The sequence below is a fragment of the Ictalurus punctatus genome, chromosome 19 (assembly GCF_001660625.3).
Source record: "Ictalurus punctatus breed USDA103 chromosome 19, Coco_2.0, whole genome shotgun sequence".
In the NCBI taxonomy this organism is placed as follows: Eukaryota; Metazoa; Chordata; class Actinopteri; order Siluriformes; family Ictaluridae; genus Ictalurus; species Ictalurus punctatus.
The window spans coordinates 514,633-530,922 of record NC_030434.2 but is presented as its reverse complement, the minus strand read 5'-3'; the positions used below and the strand labels follow the sequence as shown (position 1 = coordinate 530,922).

At 42.4% G+C, this 16,290-nt stretch overlaps 1 protein-coding gene across 4 annotated transcripts in view; it reads left to right on the top strand.

Annotated features, from left to right (window-relative positions):
• The first annotated feature begins 2,632 nt into the window (after positions 1-2,632).
• LOC108279528 (NACHT, LRR and PYD domains-containing protein 12) overlaps positions 2,633-16,290 on the top strand; it is a 120,126-nt gene continuing 106,468 nt past the window's right edge. For 2 of the 4 annotated variants that reach the window (XM_053688332.1, XM_053688331.1), the window contains exons 1-3: positions 2,634-3,026; positions 3,273-3,389; positions 5,034-5,150. In XM_053688332.1, the coding sequence (XP_053544307.1) occupies positions 2,974-3,026; positions 3,273-3,389; positions 5,034-5,150 (287 nt within the window). In that variant the 5' untranslated portion in view covers positions 2,634-2,973. Of the gene's footprint in view, positions 3,027-3,272; positions 3,390-4,657; positions 4,788-5,033; positions 5,151-16,290 lie in introns of those variants that run through there. The other 2 variants (XM_053688333.1, XM_053688334.1) reach the window with 2 other exon arrangements.

Genomic DNA, 16,290 nt, shown 5'->3' with positions numbered 1-16,290 from the left:
GTCTCTCGAGCAAATTTCGAGCTATCTGTGGTAAAAAGTCCACTCTTGAACTGCTGTTCCATTGAAAATAACATGGAAGCTGTAAAACTGGACATAATGACCTATCACCAGTCTGAGCAGGACACACATGCCAATACACTGCCATGGTTTCTACTTGTGCAGATAACTAATTCAAAGTGCTCAGGTAATTGGTTGATGTGAATCGATACTATGTTGTTGAGTACTGAATATAAGTGATACAATTGACGATATTCTGTTGACTACTTCAAGCACTACCAACGCTCCTATTTTTGACTACATCTGATGATAATATCCCTATAGCGTCCCTATTTTCTTGGATAGGCCTTATTGACCATTACCATGTACTTTCAGGACTTAAGGGTTCATTTGCTTTTCCCAAAAGTAGTCTGACCCAGGGGTGGCCAAAAAAACCTCTTAACCAAGTTGCGAGGAAAAATCCCCCCCTGCCAGCACTGCATGCTATACAGAGGCTACACCTGGCTCAGCTTAATGACAATATGCATCACTGTAATCACAATACACATCATGATATAAGTAGGAACCTTGAACAGTCCATTCTGATTCATACGTCATTGTTCATGGGGCTCATGCCACCTACAGTTCATCATGCCTTATGTCCATAAGGTGGTCCACACCGGGAACACGTTGTGTTATGTCCTGATCCACCTCTACAGAAGTGATATCTTCGACCCAGATACTTTGCGTATCACAGGGGGCCGAGAGGTTAAGCTAGCACTTACACCCAGGGCAGGGCTCATTGATAATCTTTTATTAGACAGATTTCCAGGACCTTTTCCTGCACTCCATCCTGTCTTTTTCTTGCTAGTGATGACTTGTGGTGTGACGTCCAGTGAAGTGAGCACAGAAAATCTAAGACAACCATGGAGGCCAATGGGGGATAAAACCTATGTTCCTCCCGCAGGTGATTAAGCTGGGTCAAGACCCTGGTGAGGGCACCAAATGTTCCTGTATACAAGGGTATAACAGCACAACATTCAGCTACAACCATGGTGCACACTCCTTTGTCTGGGGCAAGAATTTGATCAATAGCAAAGTGGTTCTGAGCAGCCATAATAAAAGTAGCATGCAGTTGTTCACGCACCAGACCCAAAGCGTTGAGCAAATAGTTAATGGACTGCTGTTGATTGTACCAAATGTATTTAATCTATGCAGTGTTATGGATTACTTGGACGTTGGGCAGTAGCACAACAGAAAATCCACCACCCACGGATTCAATGGCCTTATATTGCTTTGGGACACCCACAGGTGTTCCACCAAAGTCAAAAGATACACCTGGGTCCAGAGCCCAGTTGGAGTACTGTATATCATCAACATCCTGTACATAATCTCTCCACGAGGGTATGTGTGAAGCGTCGGGTGCAAGAAGCACCCGGATCTTAATGTGTTGGCTGGTGCGATTCAGCCACATTCGGGGGTACGACCTCGGGGACAGCTTGGGGAATGACATCTGGGCCGACTGCATGGGCTACCTGCGGCAACAGAACTGCGAATTCAGGTGAAAGGAGCTGTAGAATTTGTAGAACAGGAGCTCGGCTTGGGAGGCCATCTCATCGACCTCGGAGAGGAACATGGCTTGGGAGGCCATCTCTTCGACCTCGGAGAGGAACATGGCTTGGAAGGCCGTCTCTTCGACCTCGGACAGGAACATGGTTTTGGAGGCTGTCTTTTCGACCTCAGACAGGAACATGGCAGAAAACACTGTGTACTGCCTTCAAAGGACGAAGTACAGTAAGACTATTTATAAATGCAGGTCTTGTGATGTGTTACTGTGTACTATAGTGGACCATCTTTGTTTCACTGAGTTGGGAGGATGTCAAGGATAGACAAACTCATTGACACGCACTAGACTCTGACTCTTAATTCTTTTTTTTATTCATTTAGCACTTTTGTTCATGTTTTGCATGTACTGGTTTATATTTTGCACTTTCATATTTATTGCAAATAGTTATTTTTGTTTCCTAAAATCCAATCACACATCCAGGTCATAGGAGGTGGAAACAGCACCTTTTGCATGCCTATATTATATATGTGACAGTGCTAAGAGGACTCTGGTACTGATTTCTGTAAAGGTTAAATGAGATGAGTAAGTTTCAAACTTTATTTGTGAAATTGCACATTTTATAGAGGGTTTCATGCTTTTCCAATTTATTTATTTTGTGCCGATATATTTTTGGTGTACAATATAGCTCACAATAAGCATTTATTTAGCAGTACAACACGACTATCAGTTGTGGTAGTGGTGACTTGGTGGTTAAGGCTTGGGTTACTGATTGGAAGGTCGGGGATTCAAGCCCCAGCACTGCCAAGCTGCCACTGTTGGGCCCTTGTGCAAGGCCCTTAACCCTCTCTCCTCCAGGGGCACTGTATCATGGCTGACCCTGCGCTCTGACCCTAACTTTCTGACATGCTGGGATATGCGAAGAAAAGAATTTCACTGTGCTGTAATGTATATGTGAATAATAAAGACTCATTATCAATAACTATCAACAACAATATAGAATAATTCAGCTCACCATTATCACTGTTTTGTGATATTGTGTTGATGTGTGAAATCTGCATAAGTGTTTGTGTGTGTGTGTGTCTCCCTCCTATAGAGTTCTGGCATTTAAAGGTGATTCTAGAGTTTAACCCTTAAACTCTAGATTCACTGTGACCCTGATTAGGATAAAAGGCTTCCTGAAAATGAATGAATGAATGATGTGGCGATGAGAATGTGAGGGTCAGTCCCTGTGTGCAGTCCGATCACTGATTACAGTACTGTAAACACAGGATTTTATTTTGACCTAAAAGTAACAAAAAGTGAAAATGATTGTGATGTTTAACAGCACATTTGTTTTTGTGTTTTCAAGGCGTATAATCCATTCCAGCAGAAGATATCAGACTCTTCAGGACTCAGCTGTGTGTTTGTGCAAACTTTACTAATTTTCAAAGATGGAGACCCTTGAACTGGACACTGTTTATGTGTCCCCTCCCTCTAAAAACAGGTAACCTACAATGTCTTTGTATTTGTCATTAAATATTTATATCTAAATTATTTATTGAGTGCATATGAAAGGAATAATTTAACCAAAGGATTTTCTATGAATGAAAAGCTAACAGTCACCACTTAGTATAAAAAATTGTAGATTCTGTTCATTGTAAGTAAAATTAAGTCTTCATTAAATTAACAACTTAGTTAAAACTTTAAAGAGTGTATAAATCACCAAAGCACTGTTTATAATGTTGTGCAGTAAACTCCAGGGAAAGAAATCAGACTCACCAGCACCTAGCTTTATCTCCATGAAGAGTGATGCATCTATGGATAGTCCTCTAAAGTTTGAAGGGGGAGCATCCTCACTCCTACACAGGTAACATCTCCTCACTGTTAATTTGTTACAGTAAATAATTACATGATTTGAAAGTGTTAGATTAGTCAAATAGCAATCTATGCTTTAGTGATAATCCATAATTATCCCTAGATAACATTTTAGTTAATGTCAGTCCAATTCCTAAATAAGCTAATTGATAGATACTATGAGATTCTTCCCATGTAGATTATTTGCTATGCGAATCGTGTCTCTTTCTGAGGTTGTAAATCTCTTTTTCTTCACAAAGTGCTCAAAAACAGGACTTGACTATATAAAAATGTAGCCTGCAGTTAGTTGTGGAATGAAGTATAGGTTTAAATATGTGTGACTAAGTCTGCAAAACCAATGGTTGTTAAGACCTGAATGTGGGTCTCTCCATCTCAAGTGGTCCAATGCAGGTTGCTTGACCTTTTTCACTTTCCTATTTTTTTTGTAGTGATTATCTTGATGTATTGGCATTGCAAAACCACCAGGTTTTGCAATGCCAATACGCGGTATCGATGAAGCACAAAATTTTACCGCCTTGCGCTATGATTTCGGGTGTGATTCCTTCTTTCACTAAATGGTTTAACAAAAGGTATGAATCGAACCCTCTAGCATTATAAGCGATAAACTTGTAACCTTGGTATGTATTACACCGAAACTTCTTAAAGAAGGCACTGACGCATTCATCCCCTTCAGCCACCCACTCCTCACCCTTAAAATGAGGGGTGGGTGGCTGAAGCATATGAAATTAGCCACACGAGTTCCTGTTTTCTGCCTAGTCTCGAAATCGTAAAACACATAATCCATATTATCGCTTTCTTTCCTAGCCCTCTGTATAAAACATCTATGCTCGATATCCTCGTCGAGTTTTTGGCCACAGAGTATGCATTTCGAATGGGCGCATATGTGATTCTCACGATAAGAAGGTTTATCCCGTATCACACGTTTACATTTACCGCAGCAGAATCCCATTTCACACATAGAATATTCGCCTTTGTGCGATTGAATCTTTGCTTTATGCCTCTCGAAACAGTAATGTGAGCTACACAGTCTCTGACACTCTGGACATTTAGTAACATTCTTAGGTTGTTTGTAACAATCGGGGTCGTGACAAATGTTCCAGCTATAAGCGCATTTATGTTTCCATAAAACGTCAAACCCCGAGTGGCAGAAATGACAAACATGACTCATTCCTAAAAGTCCGGTGATACTTTTAACCCCATAATAGTGGTTGTCATGCAAAAACAAATAAATTGTTTTTTCGTGGGGAGTCTTGCTAGTTTGAAAGAAAGAGTGTCCGGCTTTGCTAGCAGAACAGTGTACGATTACGATTTTACAATTCAAATGTCTCTTTCAAAAATTGGAGACCCTTGAACTGGACACTGTTTATGTGTCCCCTCCCTCTAAAAACAGGTAACCTACAATGTCTTTGTATTTGTCATTAAATATTTATATCTAAATTATTTATTGAGTGCATATGAAAGGAATAATTTAACCAAAGGATTTTCTATGAATGAAAAGCTAACAGTCACCACTTAGTATAAAAAATTGTAGATTCTGTTCATTGTAAGTAAAATTAAGTCTTCATTAAATTAACAACTTAGTTAAAACTTTAAAGAGTGTATAAATCACTAAAGCACTGTCTATAATGTTGTGCAGTAAACTCCAGGGAAAGACATCAGACTCACCAGCACCTAGCTTTATCTCCATGAAGAGTGATGCATCTATGGATAGTCCTCTAAAGTTTGAAGGGGGAGCATCCTCACTTCTACACAGGTAACATCTCCTCACTGTTAATTTGTTACAGTAAATAATTACATGATTTGAAAGTGTTAGATTAGTCAAATAGCAATCTATGCTTTAGTGATAATCCATAATTATCCCTAGATAACATTTTAGTTAATGTCAGTCCAATTCCTAAATAAGCTTCTTGATAGATACTATGAGATTCTTCCCATGTAGATTATTTGCTATGTGAATCGTGTCTCTTTCTGAGGTTGTAAATCTCTTTTTCTTCTCAAAGTGCTCAAAAACAGGACTTGATTATATAAAAATGTAGCCTGCAGTTAGTTGTGGAATGAAGTATAGGTTTAAATATGTGTGACTAAGTCTGCAAAACCAATGGTTGTTAAGACCTGAATGTGGGTCTCTCCATCTCAAGTGGTCCAATGCAGGTTGCTTGACCCTTTTTCACTTTCCTATTTTTTTGTAGTGATTATCTTGATGTATTGGCATTGCAAAACCACCAGGTTTTGCAATGCCAATACGCGGTATCGATGAAGCAAAAATTTTAATAAAAATTTTGCGCTATGATTTCGGGTGTGATTCCTTCTTTCACTAAATGGTTTAACAAAAGGTATGAATCGAAACCTCTAGCGTTATGAGTGATAAACTTGTAACCTTGGTATGTATTACACCGAAACTTCTTAAGAAGGCACTGACGCATTCATCCCCTTCAGCCACCCACTCCTCACCCTTAAAATGAGGAGTGGGTGGCTGAAGCATATGAAATTGGCCACATGAGTTCCTGTTTTCTGCCTAGTCTCGAAATTGTAAAACACATAATCCGTATTATCTCTTTCTTTCCTAGCCCTCTGTATAAAACATCTATGCTCGATATCCTCGTCGAGTTTTTGGCTACAGAGTATGCATTTCGAATGGGCACATACGTGATTCTCACGATAAGAAGGTTTATCCCTTATTGCTAGCAGAACAGTGTACGATTACGATTTTCAATTCAAATGTCTGTCAAATCTCGATACGTGAACAAAGCTGACCGCGGTGTTTACGGATAATCCCACATCGTGTTGTAATTTTCTAGCGATTTGTTCGTTTTCAAAATCATTTTTTTCACGATTCAAAAGTTCGCTACCACACAATGCGAAGCACATGTTGTCTCTGTTGTGAAAAATGTATAGATGCTTAATTTCTTCTGTATGGTTTCTGATTTCAATATATGGCCTATTTTCCTTCTACTTGCACCACCCCGAGGTGGTCGGACGATTTGGACGACTATTTCAAGGGTATTGAAGGGCATTTTCGAGCATGATCAGAAAAGAACGTAAATCGATGACACCATTGTCTAATTGAACGCGTGATGAAACATTGATCGTATCACGTCTGATTTCAACGGTGACTACATCTTTAGCAGAAATTAAATTGTTGGCGATTTCAATCACACGGTTTAAAATATCTAAAACATAATTATAAAAATCTGCAAAGCTATCAACGTTCACGATAGAAGAAAAATTCACTCTTCTCCTAATCTCAGTGTTGTTGAATCTTTCCCGATTAATTATTCTAATATTAGGATCTAATCCATCACCATCTGCGGTCCTTTAATGTCTGCAGCAAGCTCCTCTAGATGTTCTACCAGTCTGTTGTTGCCAGCGTCCTCTTCTATGCTGTGGTATGCTGGGGAGGAAGCATTAAGAAGAAGGATGCTGGATGACTGGATAGGCTGGTAAGGAAAGCTGGCTCTGTTGTGGGAGCGGACCTGGAGTGTATCACTTCAGTTTCAGACAAAAGGACCTTGAGTAAATTGATTAATATTTTGGACAATGACTGTCATCCACTCCATAACCCTATAATAAAGCAAAAGAGCTTGATCAGTTGGAGGCTACACTCACTGCCATGCACAACTGACAGGCTGAGGAAATCTTTTGTCTCTAGGGTTAAACAACTTTTCAATGCTTCACTTAAAGGAAGAGGAGAGATAGACTTCTCTGCATAGTCTATCTGCTTCTTCACCTTTTCATATATTCTCATACATGTCCATGATCTCTTACAACAATGTTGTGTACTGGCTCACTGTGTGACTGTTTTACTGTTTACACTGTTTACACTGTTTATGGACTATATTAGCCCACATGTGCAACCCCTACCTCTATTTCCCAGTCTGTGGATCCTTGAATTGGTATATTTTACTGTTTTTTATTAGTTATTCTTTTAGCATCCTGCTTATACATTATTGTATGTTGTATTGTGTGTGATGTCTTGAGCTACTGGGACCTTGAATTTCCCCTTGGGGATCAATAAAGTATCTGTCTATCTCTATCTATCTATCTTGCTCAACTTGGATATTAAGATCTAATCCATCACCCTTTTGCTCTGCTTGGTTATCGGGCGAGTGCATGTTTTCCATTTGAGTATCTTGGGTATCAGGCGAGTGCGTGTTTTCCATTTGGGAATCTTGGGTATCGGGCGAGTGAGTGTTTTCCCTTTGGGAATCTTGGGTATCAGGCGAGTGTGTGTTTTCTATTGTACGGCTGTACTCATTATTGTTTTCCGAATTTTGTGCAATATTGGCGGGGTTTTCGATTAAGTTAACCAGACTGTCATTTATCCTCATAAGACTTTGATTAAGTTCTTGTATCATATCATGAAAAGATAACGGTCTAGGTTCCTGAGCGTTTTCTGGAGTTGAGACGATATTCTGAACGGATGATAATGACATATTTTCATTGATTTGATTCACCACGTCTATTAAACATGGATTTATCTGCATAGATTCTCTTTGTTCAATTAGGTTATTTTGTAGGTCTAACAGACATTGATTTAATTCAGAAAATATATCGTTTGGCGTCACCGATGTGTTTGATATGACGTAATTTGGACTCTGATTAGGTCTCTCACTAACGGCTTGGTTGATCGCTTCAGTTAAACATGGGTTCCGGGTTGTGTACAAATAATGATATAGCGGACCATTTGAAAAACTCTGGTTTCCATCATAAAAGAAATCATGCGATAATGGAGAATTTTCAGTTATCTTTTTTTTTTAGTCTCTATATCCGAACTGCATTTCAGTCGTTTCTGCGCCATATCTATCATACAATTTTCTAATCAACTTTATGTTCACTGAGAGGCATCTATTCACATTTTCAGGTGTGCTGTACAGTAAAGGGACAAAATCAGTACCTCGACCAGATTCAAGTGTATAATCAATCTGTCCAAAGTTTTCCAATAAATCAGTCTTTGCTTCGAAGAATTCACGCCACACTGCACAGATTTGCTGTAGTTCGATGTCTTGTTGAATGTCGGGTTCCGAGAAGATTTCCTCTTGGTATTCTATTGCATCACTCGTATCTATAAGTCACAGAACATGTGAAAGAGCTTTTGTTTATTTATTTATTTTTGCTGGGTAAATAGAAGGTAAAATATGCATCAACTCACCTGAAATATCTCCATCGTAAGCACTGTTAGTCACGTTTCCCTCAAATTCTGAATATGATACAAACAATGTTATATTTACGTATGAAAGACTTTACAGCATGAAACATTCATAATTTTATGTTATGACTTACGTGTGGAGCTCAGATTCTAAAGGTCATGAGCAGTTGTTTCAGGAATCTCATCATCAGAAATAATCACCAAGCTGTCTATAAAACAGTAAAACAAATAAAACATACTTTTAATAACTTAACATTTCCGTTTTAGATCACTACACAGATCTAAGAGACAAATTTTAATTACCTATACACTAGAATCGATGAGCTTAACTCTTGCACTGTAATATAAATATAATGAATATTTAAATTTTAGATAAAGTATTGTACCAGATTACATAATGACCAGATAATGATGATGATTTTTGTACTCAGAAAGATTAGTTCTAGGTTTATATCAATATCATTGCCAATTGGATAATTACATAAACATTGTATTTCAATTTATATTTAACTATTTAATTGATTAAAATACATATTCTTACCTGCTGAGAAATCCATGGTGTCTGGAAGTAATGAAGGATAGACTCTAGAAATTCTGTTGAACCTTTGCTGATGTTCAAACTTTCAAACTGCTTGACTATGGAAGTATTGAAGGATAGACTCTGGAAATTCTGTCGAACCTTTGCCAATGTTAAAACTTTCGAAGTTCGTATGCATGCTAGTGTGTGTGTGTGTGTGGGGGGGGGGGGGGGGGTGGGGGGGGGGGGATGCATCAGAACGGGGTTTTATGGTGTTGACCTTTGACCTAGGCCTGACTCGGAGTGCTTCATATTCTATGTGAAAGGAAAGAACGTGTGTCCCGGGACCAAGAACTTGAAAAGCAAAACGGTTCCTTTTTCTGCATCGAAAAAACCCCCGGCTGTACATCCATTTGACATTACCCAATGTTGAATCTTTTCAGGTTTAGAAAAAAAAGAAAAGAAAAGAGAGGGAAGTAATGAGCAAGAAAGAATTCAGGAAGTGTGTTACACCTGCTCCCATTTCATCATGGGGAAAAGTGCACACTTTCTGGGTGAAGTGTTTAGGAGTGTAGCATGCGATGGCAACCTCGAAAGGCTGCGCATGGTAATACCTACATTAAGCAGCTCAGCTCGCATCTTGCGCTCTTCTCAGAAGCCGAAGCGAGTTGTGTTTCTGAGCCTCGTGGATCTGGGCTGGCCGCTGCCGAGGCAGCTAGCTGTCTCAGGTACTGGGATCTCTTATGGATCTAGAAGAGGAGCCGGAGACGAGCGCTTCTCTATCTCTTGCTCTGTCTTCTGGATTCAGATCTCCACTGGATTTTGAAGCTCGCTTTGCGACGCCTCCTTCCACTATGGAAAGCCAAAAGGGGAAAGAAAAAAAAGTGGAAAAAACACACACACAAAAATAATAGTAATAATTCCTCTCTGACTCCGAGGAGCCAGAAGGATGTGCAAAAAACTGAGAGCAGCATATAAAGAGCTGCTTGAAGTGATTACTAAGGCTGGATGAGCCTTTTTCTCCCCAGTGAAAGTGAATCCCTCACACTGCAGAAACTCCCCTTTCTTTCAGAAGTGCGTGACAAAATATCAGGCTTCTGGCGGAAAACCATGCATAAGCCGTATTTATAACCCCATAATGTTGGATTATTCGGCCATTGTGGGGAAGGAACGGCATGGCTATTTAGCTATGCTGAAGGTGGAGGAGGCGATTGTGAGCTACCTCTCTCCATTGATGGCAGGTAATTAGGGGGGCGGGTTTGCCGTCCAAACCACCGTGTAAGGCCACCGTGGCATGGGTGGGCAAGCCTATGCAGTGGTAGTCTTGCTTGTGGGTCACTGCAGACAATGACAGTGTTGCAGGCCTACCAAGTACACCTGCTGAGTGAGCTCAACATATGGTGGCATTCAAAAAAGCCAGTTCTAGGCCTGATCTCAGAATTGTCATAAAGGCCAAGCAGGCAAAGAAGAGCTGTCCTGAGGGGCCGTGGAGGGACGTATCAGGGGAGATGATGTTGTTAGGGCAGCTAGCCCCCAGTGCTACTGTAGGGCCTCCACTAGCCAAGGCGATCCCCATGTTTTCAGTGTTCTCTGTTCAGAAAGCTGTCACAGGGCAACAAAAATCTGATGCTTTCGCTCCAGTAGAATGTGGAATAGTTAACGTCACTAAAAGGCCATCGGACAGCAGAAACTACTGCCAAATGTGTCTCCATAGGTTCTGTCTACCGGAGAAAAGGGTTACCGGGTCCAGTTTATAGCTCCCCCCCGGTTCACAGGTGTGCTCACCAAAGTAGTCAGCACAGACCTGACCGTTAGCGCAGGAAGTAAGTTCCCTTTTGGACAAAGGGGTCATAGAACATGTACCCTGTTCCCTAAGGGAGGGAGGTTTTTACAGCCATTATTTCCTGGTCCACAAAAAAGGTGGGAGTGTGTGGCGAATTTTAGATCTGCATCATCTGATCCGTACTCTTCAGACATACAGGTTCAAGATGCTGACGCTCAAACTTATTGGACCACAGTTTCAGTTCGAGGACTGGTTTGTGATGATAGATCTGAAAGATGGATATTTCCACATAGGAATATCGCCCAGCAACAGGAACTTCCTGAGGTTTGCATTTGGAGACAATATGTACCAATTTCGGGTTCTTCCCGTCGGGCTAACTTTATCCCCTCACACCTTCACAAAGTGCATGGATGCTGCTCTGGCTCCCTTGCGACTCCAGGGCATCCATGTACTAAACTACCTGGATGACTAGTTAATTCTAGCATGATCCAGGGAACAGGCGGTTCAACATCGAGATGTTGTTCTTGCCCACATGAGGAGCTTGGGGCTCAGGTTGAACCTCAAGAAAAGTATGCTTTCTCCAGTGCAGAGGACAACATTTCTAGGGGTTATATGGGATTCTACTACAATGAGGGCGTTTCTATCCCCAACACGTGTAGGATCGATCCTATCAACTTTGAGCAAGATAAAACTAGGTCTGGGCATCCCCTCCAGTCTCTACAAGAGACTGTTGGGCCTTATGACAGCAGCAGCCAACATCATACCATTGGGCCTATTGCACATGAGACCATTTCAGTGGTGGCTGAAAAGTGGGGGCTTCATCCGGGTATGAAACCTCTGAGAGCAATCAGTGTCACCCGGCGATGCCTACGTGCTCTGAGTATTTGGAGGTGCCCACAGTTTCTAGCCTCAGGTCACACTCTAGGGGCATCTCCTTACTGCAAGACAGTAATGACAGACGCGTCCCTCACGGGCTGGGGTGCAGTCTCACCCTCACGGTCTTTGGAGCGTCCCTCATCTGGAGTGGCATATAAATCGCCTAGAGATGTGGGCTGTATTCCCAGCACTGAAATTCTTTCTTCCTCAGAGGTGAGAGGTCACCATGTGCTAGTTGTATCAGACAACACAGTGGTGGTCTCATATATCAACCACCAGGGAGGGTTACGTTCACGCCTGCTATTCAGGCAGGCACAACTAATCCTTTTCTGGGAAGAGGGAAAGATCTTGTCAGTGAGTGCAATGTACATTCCGGGCAGCCGGAATGTAGGGGCAAAGGGATTGGAGGCTCCATCCACAAGTGGTGGAGTCCATATAGCAGAAGTTTGGACAAGCTGAAGTGGATGTGTTCGCCTCTGAGGAGACAACACACTGCCCGCTGTGGTTCGCCCTCCCTCCTCCCTCACCACTGGGGCTGGACACCATGGTGGACACGTGGCCAAGGTCATGTCTATATGCTTTTCCCCTGATCGCTCTGCTCCCACAAGTTCTAGCAAGAGTTCACCAAGACCGTCTACATCTGCTGCTAGTAGCACCTTATTAGCCAGTTCAAATATGGTTCTCAGAGATAACTTCCCTGCTCGATGGTACTCCCTGGGAGATTCCCATCCGCAGGGATCTACTGACTCAAGCCGGAGGGCTGATTTATCTCCCTCGGCCAGAACTATGGAAATTGTGGGTCTGGCCCCTGAGGGGTAACAGTTAATAGATTCTGGTTTCCCAACTGAGGTTGTAGATACCATATGTTAAATGCTAGAGCACCATCCACAAGGAAATTGTATGCGCTCAAGTGGCGGCTTTTTGTCTTGTGGTGTGAGTAACATCAGCTAGACCCAGTGAACTGCGCAACAGCTACAGTCCTGGAGTTCTTACAAGAACCTTTCTCAGCAGGGTTGGCTCCTTCTACAATCAGGGTTACGTGGCCGCTGTTTCGGCCAGCCACGCCCCGGTTGATGGAGCCTCTGTGGGGCAACAACCTCTAACTTCGAGGTTCATGCGTGGTGTCAGATGGCTGGGGCCCATCTGCAGGCCACGCATACCTTCCTGGGACCTTTCTGTGGTCTTGGAAGGTCTGTCAGGGGCCACATTTGAGCCCTTAGAGTCAGCTTCTGAGAAGCTTCTGACTCTAAAGGTAGCTCTTCTACTGGCCCTGACATCTCTCAAGCGAGTGGGAGATGTACAAGCTCTCTCTGTTGCCCCTTCCTGCCTTGACTTTGCCCCTGGATTAGCCAAGGACTTCCTGTATCCTAGGCCGGATTATATTCCTAAAGTGCCTACATTGGCTGCCCACCCTGTGGTGTTGCAAGCTTCCTACCCTCCTCCATTCCTCACACCAAAACAAGACAGGATGCCCCTGCTGTGTCCAGTAAGGGCTCTCTGTACTTACGTCCACCACTCCGGCCAGTGGCATAAGTTTGAGCAGTCACTGGTCTACATTGATGGCGACAGTAAAGGTAATGCTGTGTCAAAGCAGCACTATCTAATTGGATAGTGGAAGCAGTCTCTATGGCTTACGAGGTGTGCGGTCTCACCACGCCTCCTCCAGGGCTTTGTCCAAAGGGGTCCCCTTGCAGGATGTGTGTGCTGCTGCAGGATGGTCTATGCCACACACTTTCATTCATTATTACAGCCTGGATATTCATTACACCCCGGCTCAAGTATCTTGCAGTGATCCTTGGGCTTGGGTCTTTTTGAACAGGCCGTACCCTCGGTATGAGTGAGTGGGTATTCCCGTTCCCATACTGTTATGCTAAATGCAAAGTCGAAGTTCCCATTGAAAGGGAACATCGGGGTAAACCTGTTCCCTGAGAAGGGAACGACACATTGCATAGCTCTGTCATACCAGGGCAGGCCTGTGAATTGCATCTTCGCTTCAGATAATAAAGGCTGGCGTTGTGGTTCTCAGGTGCCATATATATATCATGCGACATGCTTAATTGCCACGTCACCTGATCATGGCAGGCCTATAAATAGAAGCATGATTTTACACAAGCTTCAGATACACGCAAGGCGCTTCCCATACTGTTATGCTAAATGCAACGTCTCGTTCCCTTCTCAGGGAACAGGGTTACATCTGTAACCCCGACTTTTGCCTACATATTTGAGTTAAAGCCTCCTGAGCATCAGCCTGCAGTATGGCTCATGAATTCAGACCCTATTTTTACAACTCAGTTGCTACCATGGATAATGATGTGACCATTTCTGGTTTTGAAGATGGCAAAAACATCAGTGAAATGCTAGAAAAAAAGGAATCTGGCCTATCTAACAATGAATGATAAAACTGATGGTCACATATCCAACACTGTGCTAGCCATCATCCGTGCAATGACAGAAGAACTTTTGGACAGGATTTTTGATAGGATCAGACAGATCGGACAGACAACTACCACATACTGTCATGCACCTACAGATGAAAAAGCTGTTTAAACCATGGTTGAAATACATGGTGGCTAGAGGTCTGAAATTGTGCAGTATCAAACACACTCCATCCCTGGAAAAAATTCAAGGTATCGCTGAAGCCGTCATCTGGAATTGGCAAGACAAGCCTCACATCAAATCTGTTCTGAATGAGGTTAAAGAAAAAAACAAAAGAAATTTGCAGTGACCAGGTGTATGAAGATGTTGTGGACTACTGGACCTTTCACTCATCTCTGAAACCCCCTGACCAGCCACATACATAGGAAACTTCAAAGCACGCCATGTCTATTCTGACTGCAAGTAAAGCCTGAAGAGTAAGTTTATATCTGTTCCTCAAAAAGTTGTTGAACTGAGTCAACTATCTAAGTATTTTTACTAATCATCTTCCTGTTGATATAGAAGTCGTTTATTGACTAGAAATGTTTATAACCAATGTGTGACATTTTACTAAAAAATTGGTTTCTTTGTTCGATGTAAATACCTTGTATACTTCACACTTATGTGCAACAAGTTTTATCTATCATACTTGCTGAACCCTTTGAATGCAAAACTGGTCATGTATTATGCATTATCCACTTACAGTATCCCACATAAGTGAGTACACCCCTCACGTTTTTGTAAATATTTGATTATATCTTTTCATGTGACAACACTGAAGAAATAACACTTTTCTACAATGTAAAGTAGTGTGTGTACAGCTTGCATAACAGTGTAAATTTACTGTCCCCTGAAAATAACTCAACACACAGCTATTAATGTCTAAACTGCTGGCAACAAAAGTGAGTACACCCCTAAGTGAAAATGTCCAAATTGGGCCCGAAGTGTCGATATTTTTTGTGGCCACCATTATTTTCCAGCACTGCCTTAACCCTCTTGGGAATGGAGTTCACCAGAGCTTCACAGGTTCCCAATGGAGTGCTCTTCCACTCCTCCTTGACAACATCACTGTGCTGGTGGATGTTAGAGACCTTGCGCTCCTCCACCTTCTGTATGGTTCGAATTAGGAGTTTGATGGAGTAAGACGTGAAGTTGGAGGCTCCTGCTGATTTCGATTAAAATTGTAATTAATTAGTGCTTTTTGATCATATAATATATTTTGACTTATTCTACTTCTTTTCCTTGTTTGCACTTTTAACTTTGTGCCTCGTTAAAATGTCTGGAAAGAACACGAAAACCCGTGGTAGCATTCAGACACAACTGAGGCCTAGGGTGCACGCCGTGAGCGAGCCCCCTTCTTCCCCTGAATCCTCTTCTGCATTGCCGAGTGGTGACCCTGTCTTCACCGCACTCAAGCTTGAGTTGCTGGCTTCACTAAGGAAGGACATTGCTGATATTTTTGAAAAGGAGCTTCAGGAGATTCTCAGGGATGCGCTGTCTATTATCCAGCTTGAACTTCAGGCCGTGAAAACACAGCTGGCTAGTGATAAAGTTGCTACTGAGGCTGCCATATCAACACTGAAAGGTACTGTTGGGGAAATGCAGCAAGCTTTCTCCGGTTGCACCGATGACATAGTTCATATGAAGACTACTATCGAGTCTCTCACTGCGACCATGACTCAATTAGAGAATAAATGTGAGGATTTGGAGTCGAGGTCACGGCGCAATAACGTTAGGATAGTGGGAACTCCAGAGGGCACTGACACATCTACAAGTGCTGCTGTAGCGACCTTGTTAAAAGAGGCGTTTGGTCTGGAGAAGGAGTCGGTTTTGGACCGGTCCCACTGGACCCTTCAGCCGAAGCCCAAGCCTGGTGAACGACCACGAGCTATTGTGTGCAGATTCCACTATCACAGTGACTGTGTTGATAATTTATGCCGTGTGAGAGAGCTCCAACGGATTAAAGTGAGGGATTTGACCATCTCCGTTTTCCCTGACTACACAGCCAAGACAGACCGGGCCCGGGCCGCGTTTAACAAGGTTCGGCGTCAACTTCGTGATATTGAGGGCGCTTGCTATGCAATACTTCACCCAGCTTGGCTTCGCATTATATATAACGGTGTCCAGAAGGACTTTATTTCAGCGGAGGAAGCAGT